At 36.8% G+C, this 17,410-nt stretch overlaps 1 protein-coding gene across 1 annotated transcript; it reads right to left on the bottom strand.

Moving 5' to 3' along the window:
- Positions 1–7,394: 7,394 nt before the first annotated feature.
- On the bottom strand, positions 7,395–15,426 carry LOC129274334 (uncharacterized). The gene is made up of 5 exons (XM_054911168.2): positions 15,295–15,426; positions 13,360–13,489; positions 12,598–12,844; positions 10,612–10,683; positions 7,395–9,670 (listed from the first exon to the last, which is right to left on the bottom strand). The coding sequence occupies exons 1-5, from the start codon at positions 15,372–15,374 to the stop codon at positions 8,847–8,849; spliced, it is 1,353 nt and encodes a 450-aa protein (XP_054767143.2). The 5' UTR covers positions 15,375–15,426; the 3' UTR covers positions 7,395–8,846.
- Positions 15,427–17,410: the final 1,984 nt, after the last annotated feature.

The raw sequence follows: 17,410 nt of genomic DNA, 5'->3' as shown, positions 1-17,410 counted from the left end.
CTTCAAATGCTCATAACTTTCTTATTATTAATACAATTTTTCTCAAACTTTCATTGATCTTTTTCGTTGATATTTCTGTTTTCATACAAACTATCTTGTTCCAAAGGTTTCATTTTCCTTTAAGCAAGAATAGGCTATGTATTCGCACTATTCATCTTGCACAGCGACTTTCTTGCATTTCCCATCGTTATATCTATAATGAATGTGAAGATTCCTGATGAAAAGATGCTGGGATTCCAGGGTGAAAGACTTAACTCCGAATTTTGCTATGGTGCCTAAGTCAACATAATTATTTAATAAGGTTAACAAAGTCTATTTGACAGAACAAAACCTCTCACCATCGCGTCAACTGCAATCGCTCTTTAAAGCTCCCATATTGATAAGGTCAACTCAGTAGTACATTTGTATTTCATTTTATTGGAAATGGCCAAAGCTGAAGTCACAGTGTTATCATGTTTGTGTATTTGGACAATGAAAGTAGTGCCTACAGGTAGTGTCTGGATGAATTTCTTTTCATTAGATTATAATATTGCTTTATTTTAGAATGATGGGATTAATTAGTCCTTCGTATTATTATCTGTTCGAGCATCTTTAATATTTATTCAATAAACAAAAAAAAATTGAAATCCTTATTCTTGAGAACAGGGCAGCATATTTTAGGATTTTTTTCTCTCATTCTGTAAATATTGCTTTGCTTTTGAATATTTTTGCCTTATAAATGAAAACGTAAGAAAAATCAATGATGTAACACAACTGAAATATATGCATGTTTCCTTCAGCTTTCTTTATTGTAATAATTCAGATTTTGTTCCTTCTGAGCGGTGTAAGACACCATGTTTGTATTTTTTTTCAGTGATTTTTGAGGTTTTGGTTTTTTGTTTGTTTGTATTTAGATGTGTTTTATTCCAGAATGTGAGGCCTTGTTCAGATATTATGCGACAAAGGTCAGGAATTGTATAGTTTTCAGATATGATGACATAAATTGCATGACTTGTGCTTAATAGCAAATGCACATATCATGCTTCAAGCCTTGAAAAGTAGCCCATTGTCATGGAAACTCCTGACAATGGTTACATTATGATGTCATGATGATGTCATGATTCATGTTATTTGAGTCATAATTCTCATTCCTCTCTCAAGCAGGATGGGGATTCATTGTCTTGACTCTTAATACAGATAATTTGATCTTTTCCAATTAGTTTTCTCACCATTTGATCATCAAATAGTAAAAAGATAGTGAAGGTCTGTGCTTTGCAAAATTGTCCGACATTACTTGCAAACGATTTATGAAATATTGCTTAATTTTTTTTTGAAATCACTGTTTTGTCTTGACGAAGGACCCTTCTGGTACTAAGGCACCTGAATAAGCGTCATAATAATTTTGTTATTACGCCTTGGTCAGTTGAATGGAATGTTGTCATGAGTTTGTCTGCGTAAGTCTGGACAGATTATTTCTTTGAGTTAGTGCTAACTCTAAACAAGAATTTGATAGGACCGTAGGTTTTTGTCACCTTGCCACAAAATGATACCCCTGCTTCAGTTTTCTGACACCTCAGGTGTTTCATAAGGCTGTTCATAAAGTAAGGCATGACTTTATACACGATTGGAACATGTTCTTAGGTGCTAGGTCAGCTACGTAGAGATATATCTTGTAGCACAAGAAAGGGTCGCCAGTCACGTGTAAAGTCATTCATTCTTTCATGAAACACAACAATATAGCTGAGCTTTGTGGCATCATGTCGGAATGAGTCTTCAGAAGTACTAGTGTATGGATTAGTGATAAACCCAGCTTGAGGTTTTGTAGAGTAGGAAGGAATGATGTAATGTATGTGGCACAATGTTATTAGAATAACATTGAATTCCTGCCTTTTTTTATACTTGGAATTTGCATCAGCTGTAACTGTGAAATTTTTTATGAATGTTTTGTCTGGTATTCTTTGATGTTGGTGATACATCATTAAGTTGTATATGTGGGACCAAAGCAATGTGAAATACATGTATGAAAGGGGGAGTTGGACCAGTTGGCAAGGAACCTACTTGTCACCTAAGAGGTTGTGGGTTCAAGGCCCAAGTCAAGCAGTTGACCAAAGTCTGCATTTTAATACATTTAGGATCACATTTTATGGCTTTGTTCAATAACTTTTGATGCAGATACCCCCAAAAATAATAATAAAGTAACTCAAAAATAAAAAATCATGAAAATCATTGATAAGATATGATTATTATACCTCGGTCACATTTGCTCTATGGCGGCCGTACAGCGAGTCGAAAACAGCCGTTTTAACATTTTTCTAACATAAAGAGGAAATATTTAAACACTCTATGCCCATTTTTTGTTGCATCAAAAATTTTTTTTTTAATATTAAAATATATGTGAAGGAAAAGAAAATCCTTATAATGGCAATGTAATAAAAATGCTCATTGGAAAATTGAACTTGCAAACATATTGAAAATATCAAAAAAGCCAATAGCAGCATGACTAGCACAAATGAGCTTACCGGTATTTCAGGGCTCGGCCATCCTGTTCAAATGCAATGTACAATGAATGCAGGCCACTTGTTCTACATTGCCTGCCAAAACCTACATGTAGTAGTTGCAGCCAAAACATTGCAATTTTTATTTGTTTACTCTTTCTTTGCTTACATTTCATTATTTCATTTGACATTTATGTATTGCTCATTATTACTATACAACTCGCAGAAGCAAATTATTTTCGAGTATTTTGTCTATATATGACTTAGGTGCGGTAGAAAAAGTTGTTATTTTATTGATATAATTTACAATAACAATGCTTTGTATAGCCAATGCTGCATCGGTTCAAAACATGTGTTCATGTAGCAGCAATATTATGAAAGCATGACATGAAGTATGAGTATAAGAAAATGAAATCTTCAGTCATTACCGGCTGCCATTTCAAATACTTCATGCATGTGGAAGAATTGGACATGTACTGTATACTTGTGGTATAGAATGTATGCAAATTATGCGTTTCATAATACACACACCACCAACGTTTTCATAAGAGGCTTTTTGGTCGAGCATTATTTTTTTCTTGGGCTGGGATTAAGAATGGAAAATTTGAAGAAGATATCTTCTTCCCAAGCGCAAGTATGATTAATCAGAAGAACTATATGTGAGATCCCAGAAAATGGCGTTTAAAATGAGTTTTTTTTGTCACTTAGAGAGACTACCACAGTGATTGGATGCACGGCTGTTGTGCACACTTTTGTTGACCAAATCTATGACGATTAATGCATTCAAGTGCCATCGCAATATTGGTGCGACTTCTGCGCAGGTATTATGAAACTCAAAATTTGCATCGTTTGCCATGAGGAAATTTATTAAAAGTGAAGTGTATTTACTTGGAGGATAGACTTGGTGTAGAAAGCATACATGTACTGTAGCTGGATATTTTCTGTATGTTTATATGTGTTACATTTATTATTGTACAAATTGAACAATGTGCCTTTTACTATACTTTTAGAAGATTGTTTTGATCTTTCTGTCATATATTGCTGTGATTGACATTCCTCTATGATTCATCATCTACATCATAATATTACCAATCAAAATTGTACTTGACATGTATTGCAAGCATGATACATGTAGGTACATGTACATCATATGTAACATATGAAGAAATTATAGATGAAAGGAAAACTTGCGTAACCAACAAGATCTCTTAAAAGGGAATATCTACCCAGAAATAAGGTTGGATTTGAAAAAGAAATAGAAATGAAATATGTCAATATTGTTTTTCATTTATTCTAAGGTGATTCATCAGAAAAAAAATGATGCCAATTTGAGCGTTTTGTACATTGTTTAAATATTAAGTAACTCAATATTTTCCCCTACTGTGATGAGATATGTCTTTATCCAGGGAGTGCTCCATGAAAATGCATTCTATCGACTGAAATTCACACTTACATGCAGCATTTACATGTAATATCATGCTCTACATTATTTGCAGTTATCAAAGAGAGCGCACCTAAGGGCATTGGCTATGTGCTTATTGGTACTCTAATCAGTTGGAGGTGGAAACCACATACTGTATATACAGCTTGGAGTCTGTGAAAATGTGTGTTATAGCTCAGTTAGCCAGTCTCTAATGGGTTATTCACAACTTGAAGTTAAACTCTTAGGCCCGAATTCACAAAGGTGGTTTTGAAAACCATCGGTTGAACCCATGGTTTATGCAGATTTCCTGCATAAATTACGTTAATTTACCGCATATATTAGAAACTGTCCAATGCTGATGCGCGCTTTTGTCACAGTGCACCAAATTGATGCCTGTTGCCATGGTTGAGTATGCTATTTTATTCACGAGTCCACTTTTTAAAGAGTGGACTCTTTAATTCAAAACAGTGGACTCACAAATAAAATAGCGTGGATAACCACGTCAACAGGCATCAATTTTGTGCACTAACAAAAGTGCGCATCAGCGTTGGACTTTTTTTTATATACCCTGTAAATAAGCTGATTTATTCAGGAAATCTGCGTAAACCATGGGTTCAATCAAACTGCATAATATATAATATATGGGTGTCAATATTTATTTAGCCCAACATCAACAGGATATGGAAACCATGATTTTACCCGTCCCAAGTTTTATTATCCATAATTAGAAACTTCTCTGAAATCGTTTCAATTTCAATCTTCATTTTCAATTTGAAACATACATTTACATTGAAAAATACATATATAAAACAGCAACAGTAGCATGAATATAGAACATGGACATCAAATTATATCTAGAAGATATATAATATATATAAGAAGAAAGAAAATAATTTGGACTAAACAGCTAAAAAATTGGAAAAAAAGTGGGCAATTATTTATTTGTCAATGATACTAATGGTTGACTTGAAATAACCCACATCTTGATTTTGATTTAATTAACTGTATATACTTCAGCTTTTCATATCACGTCAAGCTCTTTGTATCCTTGTATCCAAACTATCCACAAATACAGTCTGGCATTTCGAAAGAATTCAATTCAATTGTGATCTGAACGTAACATTATGTACAGCTAGAGATCTGAAGAAGATAAATTTTTCATTGGAAGTGGTAAAAAGGAAGGATATTTTATTTTCAATCGTCAAAACAGGTGTTGCTGTCCGTTTTTTTTTTTGTGATCGTGGAATCTATTTGTTGGGTAATGGAGTTTTGATTTACAACTGTATAGTTTTCTAGGAATGTAATATATATAAAAAATAAAAAGAAACATCACAACTTTTCAAAAAGTATTGTTTTTCTGAATGCATTGCTTCTTTGAGTTTCATTGGTGTCCCTATAAATATTTCTGATTTCTTGAACTTCGCTTTTACCTATCCATTGCTTTTTCTTTCCCCCTTTATTCTCTTCTCTATCATTTCAGCCATTCCAAACTTTGTTTTCTCTCGAGGCTTTATATCTTTCTTCCTCTCTAAACTGTATATATCCCATATCTTACCCCCTCTTCTCAGTTCATCTCTCCCCTGTTCTAAGTTCCATATCTTCCCTCTTTCTAAGCTCCATATCTTCCATCTCTCTAATACCCTTTTTACACACGCTAAAATTTCCTTAACCCCGTACTATAGGTGGGGCTAAATTGCCATTTAGCCCCACCTATAGTACGGGGTTAAGCTTAGCCCACTTTCTTTTTACACAGCATTTTTGCAAAGTGGGCTAACCCCACCTTTAGTACGGGATTATTTGGCCCTGCAAAAAAGCAGGGTTATCCCAGCAATTGCGGTGCTAAGAGCGATAGTACGGGGTTAAGATAGCTAGTGTAAAACGAAAGTGGGCTAAGCTTAACCCCGTACTATAGGTGGGGCTAAATGGCAATTTAGCCCCACCTATAGTACGGGGTTAAGACAATTTTAGCGTGCGTAAAAAGGGTACGAGTGAATGATGAGCTACCACTAGTCCGGGGTTAGCGAGTTTCGTGTGTGAAAAGCAAGCATTCATTATCCGGGGTTAGCAATAACAATTTGGCATGTGTGAAAAGGAAAAAAATAGTACGGGGTTAAGGATAGTACGGGGTTAGCGATAGTCAGGGGCTAAGAAAATCCTGTGTAAAAAGGGTATAAATGTCATATCTCCCCCTCTCTAAGCTCCATATCCCCCCCTCTATTCAAGCTCCATATCTCCCCCTCTCTAAGCTCCATATCTTCCTCTATAAAAGCTCCATATCCCCCCTCTCTAAGCTCCATATATCTCCCTCTCTAAGCTCCATATCTTTCCCCCGCTATTAGAGCTCCATCCCTCCCCCCTCTCTAAGCTCCTTATCTCTCCCCCTCTATTAAAGCTCCATATCTTCCCCTCTCTTAATAGCTCCTTATCTCCCCTCTCTAAGCTCCATATCTTTCTCCCCCTGTTCTTGCCCTCCCATCTCAAAGTTCCTCCAGTTTTATTTCTCCATCTTCCTCATCTGTTCCCTCTGCACCTCTTATACTCTTCTTCTCCCCTCTCATCTATTCTTTTTCTCTTCCTTTCTACCAATGGTGTTTCCTTTCCTCTGTTTTACACATCTCATTTTTGCACAGATATTAGCTGCTCAAATTATTGGACCGGGGGGGGGGGGGGGGCAGTCAAATATATTGCTGTACACATGCGTGACCCAAAAAACGTGTTTAAAGGGTTGTTTTTTCAGTTTTGGATGCGGGCAACTCAAGCACTCGTTAAGGGTATCAAAAACACTGATTTTCAATTAAAAAGGTGGTTTTGGAAGACTGGTCAATGGTCAATCGCAGGGTCAAACGTGTTTAGGGTATGTTTTTCCCCAGGGTCATATTCTGGCGACAACTTGTTTAGGGGCCAAAATGTGTAAATAAAGCCCACAAAAAACTTGTTTATGGGGTTATTTTGCACACAAAACATGTTTCGGGGTGTTTGGAATAATTTGGTCACGCATGTGTACAGCAATACATTTGACTGCCCCCCCCCCCAGCTTAAAGTCAGTCTTAAAACCTGGTGCGCACAAAGAAACGAGGGAGGGTTTCATGAAAGGACTTGGATGTTTTATCCGACAAGCCTCGTTTTATCTTATATTTACCCTAGTAACAGTGCTACAGAGACAATCAGAATCAAGGAAAGATATCAGGTCCAACATGTCAGACAAAAATGTTGATGAAACACTCCTCAGATGGGTTTGCTTAAATACACTTTTATTAAATTTTGAAGATGCAAAAGAAAAATGCCTATAAAAGGAGTGAAATTTTTCTCTTGCTTGACCACTCTGATTGCTCAGAAATAACCAACAAATTCATTAGCTTGTCTCATACCCCCTTCCAATGGTCATGAACAGAAATTGTAGAATTTTCATAGAACAAACAACTTTTTATCACTCAAAAGCACTATCCCAACATCACACAAATTTTCACTCAAGAACATATCTCAAAGACAAATTGGTATCAAAGATTATTAATCTTTTAATTGTCTTCTTAAAAAACAAGCTGGAATATACATATTTACAAATTTTATGTACATGATCAAATGAAGCAAATAAAATGAAAAAAAAAAACACTGCTGAAATGAATTGTACTTATTGTGCATATGCTATGACATGGTGAAATATATTTTGCTTACATTTTGTCATTCAGGCGGAAGGTGGTAATAAGGAGTTAACACTGGAAAGTATGAAAAATTCATTTGAAAACTGTTACCAGCACATTTTCATTGGGAGGCATTCAAGATAAAAACTGTTTAGATGCCAAGAAAAAGGTTACAGGTTCTCTTTAAAGTGGCGGGCACATCATGGAATATCTATTTTTTCTAAAAGGTTTTCTACACACCATTTCATATAACATGTGCAGAACAATATAAGTAGACAAAGGAATCAACATTATACCATGTGCACATCAATGCTGCATAAACACGTTCAAGTGAATCTGTCCAAAATGAATGTCTTGGGGACCGCAGAAATCTGTTTGTCTTTGGCAAAATTTGAACTGCAAGATGCAATGACTCTTCATAGGTTGACCTTCCATAAATATTTGTCTCGAAGCATTATTTCAGACCAGGGAGGTGTTTCACAAAGATTTAAGTATGACTTACAGTCGAACTTAAATGTCTAGTTGTGTGCGTTATAAAAGGCATTACCGCATTGTCAGATCATGGCAAGAGGACGCATGCTACTGCGTATTGATCAATAAGATTGCGCGTTTCATATCATCATCATGTACCCGTCGGCATTTAAGTGCGACTCTAAGTCATACTTAAATCTTTGAGAAACACCCCCCAGATTATGCAAAAGATGTCCTATTAACACATTCTTTTCGAACTTCGCCCGGGTCGAACAGATTTCTGTGGACCCACAAGATTTGAAATAGGCAGCTAGAGTTACTTGTATTTCACATGATAGTCTGAAATACTGCTCCAACCCAAGGCAATTATTTGACTATTTTGCTACAAGGATTCTTGCATCAATTAGCACTGCAACTCAAATAAGACTGAAGTGAAAGTACAGAATGAGAACCAATGTGGAGCGTTGAGGCCTAGTGGATTAGTCTTCTGACTTTGAAACAGAGGGTCATGGGTTCGAATCCCAGCCATGGCGCAAGAAACTCATCCACATTGTGCTGTACTCAACCAAGGTGAGGTGAGAAATTCTTTGAATGCTTGAGCGCCTAGCAGCTCAGCTAAAGCCGGGGTAACAGCAGGGCCCGCTGGTAGAACAGTTTTCGAAACTGAAGTGGCTACCCTTGGGTAATTATACCTATATTTTTATTATTATAAGCTTAATAAATGACAGCTGATGATGGCATTTGTATGGTTGATGACTGAAATGGCAATGACAGATTGATATATTTTACTCCATTAAAACAGCTTCTTCAATACAAGTTCATCCTTTACAAGTAAAGTGATCAAGTCTCATACTTGACCACCTTTCTTGGTCTTGATGATTTCCTTGGGGATCTCTCTACTGCACCCTTCGGCTTCCTTCCCCGTTTCCTCTTCTCCTCCTGTGGTTTCTCCACCCCATTCCCATCTTGAACAGTCACTCCCTTCCCAGATTCCTGCACAGGTGAGTCCTTCCGTGGTGTCTTTTTCACACCGAGTAATATTTTCTTAGGTGGCGTTCTCTTCACAGCTTCCGATCCGTCTCTACTAAAGTCAACACGGACACCGGAGCTGGGTCCGCCATCACTGACCCAACCATCCTGATGACGGTTCATATTTCCAAGTTTACTCCATATGTCTTCTTCTGGCATGACCGACTTCTTTGGTCGCCCCCGTCTCTTCCGCTTCAGAGAGGTAAACTCCTCATCCTCACTCCTCGCACCTGTGACAGCATCGTCGGAGTCGTAGAAGGAAATCTGTGAAGTCTGTCCTATGGGGGATTTCCCCTTTATAGGGGAAGTCCCCAGCTCATCCCTATCACTCTCAAACCACCCATCTTTCAGCCCATCAGAGTCTGAAACACTCCCCTTCTTCCTCCCATCACTACTCTCAGCCCCGCTTGGAGACGACCCTCGCTTCCTCTTCCGACCTCGCCGTTTCCGTGGCGATGACTCGGTCTCCGTACCGGATGTTGCGCTTCCGGTGACCTCGCTTTTATCATCCCAAGAGGTTTCTCCTGTTGACCCATCCGTCTCAGATTTCCGACACTTCTTCTTCTTCATTTTCTTCTTTTTCTTCATCTTTTTTTCCTTCCCCTTGTCTTCTTTCTTCTGTGATCTCTTTTTTCCTGTTTGAAATGAGAGAAAAATAAACTAATTATCGATGGAGGTAAAATTATATTTTGATACAATTTCTTTATTCTGATATTAAATTAACATTTTCAAACTAGGAAGCAGACAAATATTTTCAGGAAAGGTACTCACAAATGCTTAGCGCTTAAAATCAACATAAGGAGCTGTCACACCTGAGAGTTTTGGTCACCACAAGCCAACCATAAGTTTATCCATGATATGCCCTTTTTTATTCCCATATTGATATCAATAATTACCTTTTGTTAAGAAAACAAATTATTCTTCATATGTTACCAGCAACCCCAACACCAACAATAAATTGCCAGGGAAGATTATCTGTAAATAGCCAAAATAGTAATTTGGTCTTCAAAAATATGAAAATTACTTTAACGGGAAGAGCAATTCTTCCCCATCATGATGTCAGAATTTGAAGTTGTAAAGTTGAAAAAAGTCAAGATTCAAGATTTTCATTGACACAAGTTTTCTGCGTACTGCTTTGGAAGTTTCACCGAGATTGCACAGTGTGCACATGTCATGCTTGAGTGAATCCCAAAATTCAAACCTTGTTTTCTCCTTATTTTTTGAAGCTCTCACTAAATTTCTTCTGCATTCAAATCAAGACTTGTGAGGGTCATTGTTGAACAATATTGACAGGTTATATATCATTTCAAAGCTTAAAATGTACTTTTCCAAGCTCAATGAAAATCTCACAATTTATTTTGGGCGGGTTATTGTTGGTTTTCAGGTGGTTGGTCACATAATTTTATACAGAATTTGAAATCTTGATATTTTGTGGTGATTACAAAACGCAATATTAATAGATCTGAAGAAATGGGATTAAAGGAGAAAATGGTTGGCCACACGTACAGTACATCAGCGTACGGTGGCTAAAACATCTAAGTGAGACAGCCAACTCAAAGAGCTCTTCTGCCCTCACCTTTTACACCTTTCTTTGTAGCTGATTTTTGTGGCGATTTTCTCTTCTTTCTGTCTTGCTCAGAATCAGAATCTGCACAAAAAAAAATATTGAAATGAACATGACGGAATATAAGCACATATTGCATGCAACTGCATTCAGCATTATCAATATAGGAAAAACTGGGGGGGGGGGGTGTTTCACAAAAGCTCAAGTGAGACTAAAATATAATTGAATTCCAATTCATGTTCAGAATGACCAGTAAAAATTCACACCACTGCACTGGTCGATTAATGGTCAGTGAGTGTGCACTACCACACATCTATCAATAAGAATGTGAATTAGATATGCATGTTGGTTCAAGCATGACTTTGAGTCATACTTCATACCTAATGAACACCCCAAGATTTGAAACTTGCCCAACACTGAATACTCGGAGGGGGGGGGGGGCACTTCCATTGATGAGTCGATACCAGGCACGACCATGTGGTTTCGAAAAGAACCCTAAACAAGTATTTTCCATATTCTTAAAATGCAACCCTTAACAAACAAACCCTACCCTTAGCAAGTATTGGAAACAAAACGATACCCTTGACAAGTATTCCCTGAATTGACCCCCTAAACAAGTACAGCGATATTTAGTATGTCACAGATGTCGGCTTTACCTTTACTTACATTAGGTTTAGTACCGCCACACCTCACTCAAATCGGACTGTAAACACGTAGTGTTGGGGCAAAAAGTACATCCTTTATAAAGTATTATTGTCTCTTTAATACCCTCACAAACTTGACCATAAACATGTAGCTTTCCAAGCGAAATATATACCCTTTTTTCACTATTTCAGTGTTTTTTGCACCCTCATTACGTTACATACGGAATGTGACCAATCTTGAAAAAGAGATTGTTTTTACGCATTTCTTTTGTCACGCCTGGTATCCACTCATCAATGGTAGTGCCCCCCCCCCCCCCCCGAGACTGAATAACATAAGATACAATGGAAAATGTTATTGTGTCCAACACAAAGAAGCAACATGCTGCCTTCCTCTATTCTATAGATAACGTCAGACAGGAACAACTACATACTGCACCTCACTCCTAGCTGTTTTTGATAGCATATACCAACAGACATCCACGCATGGCAAGAAATAGAATTCATGGTGAAACTGCTTTTGAAACATACATCGACATACATTGACTAGAGCTTCCAGAGACCTGTTTCATAGAATTACAACAATTGTAATTTTGCTATTATGGCAACAAACCATGGTAATGTGGCTAAGCAGCAAATCACAATCAAAGTTTCCATGGTAGCAAAGAGTCAAAGACACTACAAGGAGAAGACCGGACAGTACATAGAGCGCACAATGAAACGGTCGGGAAGAGCGCCCCACAGCGTTGAGTAAGTAAACCTTCGTGTATCGCCATTATTGGTCGTGTACAAAACATATGAGGGAAATGATGGAGAGGTGGAGGAATAGACGATTTTTACATTGTAAGATTTTTTTTTCTTTAAATTTTTTTCTATAATTAGAGATGAATATATTTTAGAGGTTTCTAGGGAAGAAAAAGGAAGAATTATCCACACGTGTTGCCCTTGTGCCCTCTCCAAAATCCCCTCTCTCATTTTCCCCATATGTTTTATACACAGCCGATGTTCAAAGGTTTACTTACTAAACGCTGTTGGGCGCCCTTCCCCATGAGTGAAACAAATAATCGCCAAAGTGTCCGATCTTCCCCTTGTTATATCTTTAATGGTAGTTACAATATTAAAAGGCAAAGTTAGAATAGTTGGAACAGGCTCCCGATGTGAGAGTCCCGTCAACTATAAAACTTTATAAAACACTGTCTGTGGTTGAGACCTACTTTTTTTGGGCCTAAAAATGGCAAAGAAAGTAGTATTTTCCAGTAAAGTTATCAAAGAAAGTCACATAGAAACTGGAGCTCAGAGTGGTTAAACAACAATTCTCTTCCCTCCAAACTAATAATGGTTGAGAGGATCTCTTCACCTTCATCACGATCTTCCTCCTTCTCCTCGTCCACATCAATCAACCTCCTCATCGGTAGAATAGACCACGCCTTCTTCTTCTCTATCTCGGTGGCTGGTCGATCCCTCTCCATCCTCTTTCTCCCTCGTGTCTTCTTCATCCTCTTTCTGCCCCGCCTTCCAGGTTTGTCGGGAGACAGCGAGGGCTTCTCGTCCATCTCCGAGGTGGAGGTGGCGGCCTCTTGGAGGTGACGTTGGGAGCTGGTACCCTGTGTTGTCATGGTAATTAGAGAAAATTAGAACAGTTAGGAGGACCGTGGTGTAACTGGCAAGTCGCAAATACTCTATTGTATGACATAAACTACAATTCTTGATGAAAGATTTGTCAAAAGTTCAGATTCAGAAATCTTGTAAAATATGAGCATCCTTCATAACCATTTTAAATCATGCCCTGAAAGTCAGGGAAAAAATTACAAGGGGGCTGGGGGCAATTTATCCCCTGAAATGATCAGATGAGCCCTGGAAACTAAAAAAGGAGCACTGGAAATCCCTATCCGTCACAATGTTAAAGATTATCCAATGTCGCTGATTTAGGAAGGAAGTTATGAAAAGTAGCCCACGAAAAGTAAAAATTCTTTTTTTTGCCTGCTGAAAGTTCACTTAAAAACTATCCTCACATGATCAAAAAGATGGACTAAGTGGGATGAGACAGAACGGAATGTAGACGAAGTGGCTGTAGACCAAATGGGAATTCATCTCTAAGATTTCCTTCAAATGTTCCTACCTGTCCTTTGGTGGTGAATGATTTGTTTTTTATCATAGCAATCCTGGCTGCCCTCTCCTGCGCTGGATTCGCTTCCCGTTCTTGTTCGCTATCGTCCTCGTCATCATCGGAAGCCTGGTAGCCATGGACCCTGAAGACAAACAAGAAAATAGGAAATATGTAAAAATTATAAACCTCTCTTCAAGATAATTCAATGATCCTGTCACCTGATAGGCGAAAAATGCATTTGGTTATATTTTCAACAATGCCTGCAATGTAACTGTTTTTTTTTCTATTTTCTTCTGTTTTTCAAGTTAGTATTTCAATTATTCTGTCATCCATTTTTGCTAATTCAATATGATTATTTATTTAATACATGTTTTTGGTTTGTCATATTCTCAAGCATTTTGCTCACAATGACAATATGTCTTCTGCAAGTGATTTTATGTTCAACGATGTATATATCTGATCTATTGTCAAAACTTCTTTGTCATATTTGTGTTACTATATCATATTGTTAAATGCAGAAAAAAGTTAATAAAATTAAATACAATGAACTGAGATAGCTACCATGTCTAGTAAGGCACTCGTGAGTAATGCAGACTCCCATTCACTCACGTTTTAAATCATAACTCATCAAAAAATGGAGTAACTTAAGAATCCAATGCCATAATCTATTACGAGAAAAACCTACCTAGCGCCATACTAACTGGAGTTTTAGAACGAAGCATCACACACGTATATCACATCTGTAATTGATTCATGACATTGAAAGGTAAGCCCCCAAAATCAATCCCTAGATAGATGTCCCTTTAATTCACTGACATTTATCACAATGAATAGTACAGTAAAACCAGATACGTTAATCTGGTACTCGTCCAGCTGAAACAAAAGTTAAATGGCCTAAAATAAAATGAACAAGATATTTGTGATGATGATGATGATGATAATGGAGATCATCATCGTCATCATTATCATAATAATGATGATGAACAAGATATTTTTGATAATGATGATAATGGTGATAATGGTAATGATGATGGTGATGATAATGGTGATGATGATGGTGATGATGGTGATGATGATGATGGTGATGATAATGGTGATAATGGTGATGATGATAATGGTGATGATGATAATGATGATGATAATGATGATGATGGTGATGATGATGGTGATAATGATGATGATGATGATAATGGTGATGATGATGCTGATGATAATGGTGATGATGATGATAATGATGATGGTGATGATGATTATAATGGCGATGATGATGATGATAATGATGATGATGATGATGGTGATAATGGTGATGATGATGATGATAATGATGATGGTGATGATGATGATAATGGCGATGATGGTGATGATAATGATGATGATGATGATAATGGTGATGATGATGATAATGGTGATGATGATGATGATGATGATAATGGTGATGATGATGGTGATAATGGTGATGATGATGCTGATGATGATGATGGTGATGATGATGATAATGGTGATGATGATCATGATGGATGATGATGATGATAATAATGGTGATGATGATGATAATGGTGATGATGATGATAATGGTGATGATGATGATAATGGTGATGATGATCATGATGGATGATGATGATGATGATAATGGTGATGATGATGATAATGGTGATGATGATGGTGATGATGATGATAATGGTGATGATGATGGTGATAATGATGATGATGATGCTGATGATGATAATGGTGATGATGGTGATAATGGTGATGATGATCATGATGGATGATGATGATGGAGATCATCATCATCATTATCATCATAATAATGATGATAATGATCAAGATATTTGTGATAATGATGGTGATGATGATGAACAAGATATTTGTGATGATGATGAACAAGATATTTGTGATAATGATGATAGTGATCATGATAATGACAATGCCAAGGATATAGATTCTTACCTCTGTATTATGTAATCAGCCATTGACTCTCTGACCAGCTTCATTGAGAGGTTATCCTGAAAACCCATGTTTTGCTTCATTTGTTGATAGTGGTCGTGAAGACCATGAAGTTGCTATGGAAAAAAAATAAACAAACAAAAAAGAAAAAGTAAGCTATAAAAGATATAAGCAATTATTAAAACAGGGAAATACATAAGAATTGATAGAAAGCTGGAAGAAGAAATTGAAATAAAGAAATATACAAAAGAATTGATACAAGAGAAAATAAAAGAAGGATAAAAATATGGAAATACATGAAAGTTGATAGAAGAGAGATGAAAGGACACAAAACAAAGAAATACAAAAGGATTGATATAGTTTGCGTTTTTTCTTCACTGGACTTGCTAGCATGACCTTGCATATATGCCAACATCTAGTGTGATTTGAATGGTCCTTACTTTAATTACCGTGATAATGAGAAGGAATGTCATCCCTCGTTTGTGGGGGGGGGGGGGTTGCAGGGGCACATGACAAAAAAGATTAGCAACATATAATCAACACACTCAGGCAGTTTTTTTGTCATTAACAAATTTTTGACAAGCCCCCCCCCTCAAAAAAAATCACAAGGCCCCCAGATAAAAGGGGGCTCCCATCCTCCCTTTGCCCCCTCTCCAAATGCACAGCTGTAAAAATTGAACAATAAAACAAGTGTGTTGTATGTATCCTTGAAGAAAAGATCAAACCCATCATGTGTCATGGGAGGTTCTACTGGACCTCATGCCAAACAATAAACACATGTCTGAAACTGACCAACAAGAGGAAATATCAAATATTTTTTGTCACGACATACCTTCTCACAAAGTACATTCTTATCATATAATACAAAGAAAAGGACAAACAAGGCTGTTCTTCAACTTCTTTGTCACAAAAATTGAGGGCAAGTTGTTAGTCTATCCTACGAATGTGGTAGTATTCTGACTTGACCTTGCCCCTCCCTCAAAAAATGTCTCTCCCCTTATGCAACTGACAAGTAATTCCATGTATTTCACACTCTACACTCGGTTGATTACCAAAAATTATTAGCAAAGGCAGGGGTAGTGGTAGGGTATTCGGAGAGCAAATATTTGGAGGGTGCAGCTAACCTAAGAATAAACTTGTGTAGGTTTGATAATGAAAAGAGAAATGAATCATGAATCACAATAACTGTGATTCAAAATGTTCAAGGAGGAGACCAACCTTGTTGTATATTGAAGGATATAAAATGAAAATATTTCTTTCTATATCAATCTAATCAAATACAATAGAGTCAAGTATATGACATCAATGATACCCTTATTTGCATAATGCATAGTGTTGCGTTAAGGGAGATTAAGCAATACTATAAAATATCACAACTTTCATGCTTCAAATCCAATTTTTAAAAAGTAATGTCACACACTTTATTTTCTATTATTTTATTCAAGTATACTTGTTGGGATTGGATTGGCCTTTAAGAAACTAAAATAAACAAATGATTTGGCCTATTAAAAAAATAGTGTGACCTTAACATATTTCCACATATCAAATTTTTATAAAAGTAATGTCACACTCTTTATTTTCTATTGTTTCATTCAAGTATACTTGTTGGGATTGGATTGGCCTTTCAGAAACTAAAATAAACAAATGATTTGGCCTATTAAAAAAATAGTGTGACCTTAATGTATTTCCCTTAGCTTGTAACAAGGGGGATTAATATCTTCTGAATGAGGACTAATTTTCTTACTTCTGTTCATTTCAAAAGATTTATATTGAGCAAAGTACCAATTTACAGCTGTCCTTTAGTTTGTTGAATTTGTCAACGATTTACAAGGACTATTTTATAATATATTTTGGGGGTGAATCACACTTGACCCTGTATATTTCTTTTACAAGCATGCACCCCTACTGTTCCATTAATACCCCTTTCATAAACCTATCCTCCAATTAAACGCCTAATAGTAATGCGGATAATTCAATAAAAATTGCATTCACAAACTCCGAAAATTATCTGCATTATTTTTACGAGCGCCCGTCCTGAAAAAGGTGGATAATCGTCATGACAACTGGACACGCCCCCTCCGATGCGGTTGTGTTGGAAAAGGGTGACCTTGTGACCGCA

Source organism: Lytechinus pictus, chromosome 13 (assembly GCF_037042905.1).
Source record: "Lytechinus pictus isolate F3 Inbred chromosome 13, Lp3.0, whole genome shotgun sequence".
Lineage (NCBI taxonomy): Eukaryota > Metazoa > Echinodermata > Echinoidea > Temnopleuroida > Toxopneustidae > Lytechinus > Lytechinus pictus.
Note: the sequence above shows the minus strand (reverse complement) of the source record. Positions and strands in the feature narration are given on the sequence as shown.

Excerpts from the sequence above, each read along its gene's own strand:
- LOC129274334 (XM_054911168.2), bottom strand. The coding sequence starts at position 15,374 with ATGAAGCAAAACATGGGTTTTCAGGATAACCTCTCAATGAAGCTGGTC. Across the intron at positions 12,845-13,359 it reads CATTCACCACCAAAGGACAG|GGTACCAGCTCCCAACGTCA; the intron begins GTAGGAACATTT and ends ATGACAACACAG. Across the intron at positions 10,684-12,597 it reads GGAGGAAGATCGTGATGAAG|ATTCTGATTCTGAGCAAGAC; the intron begins GTGAAGAGATCC and ends TTTTTTGTGCAG.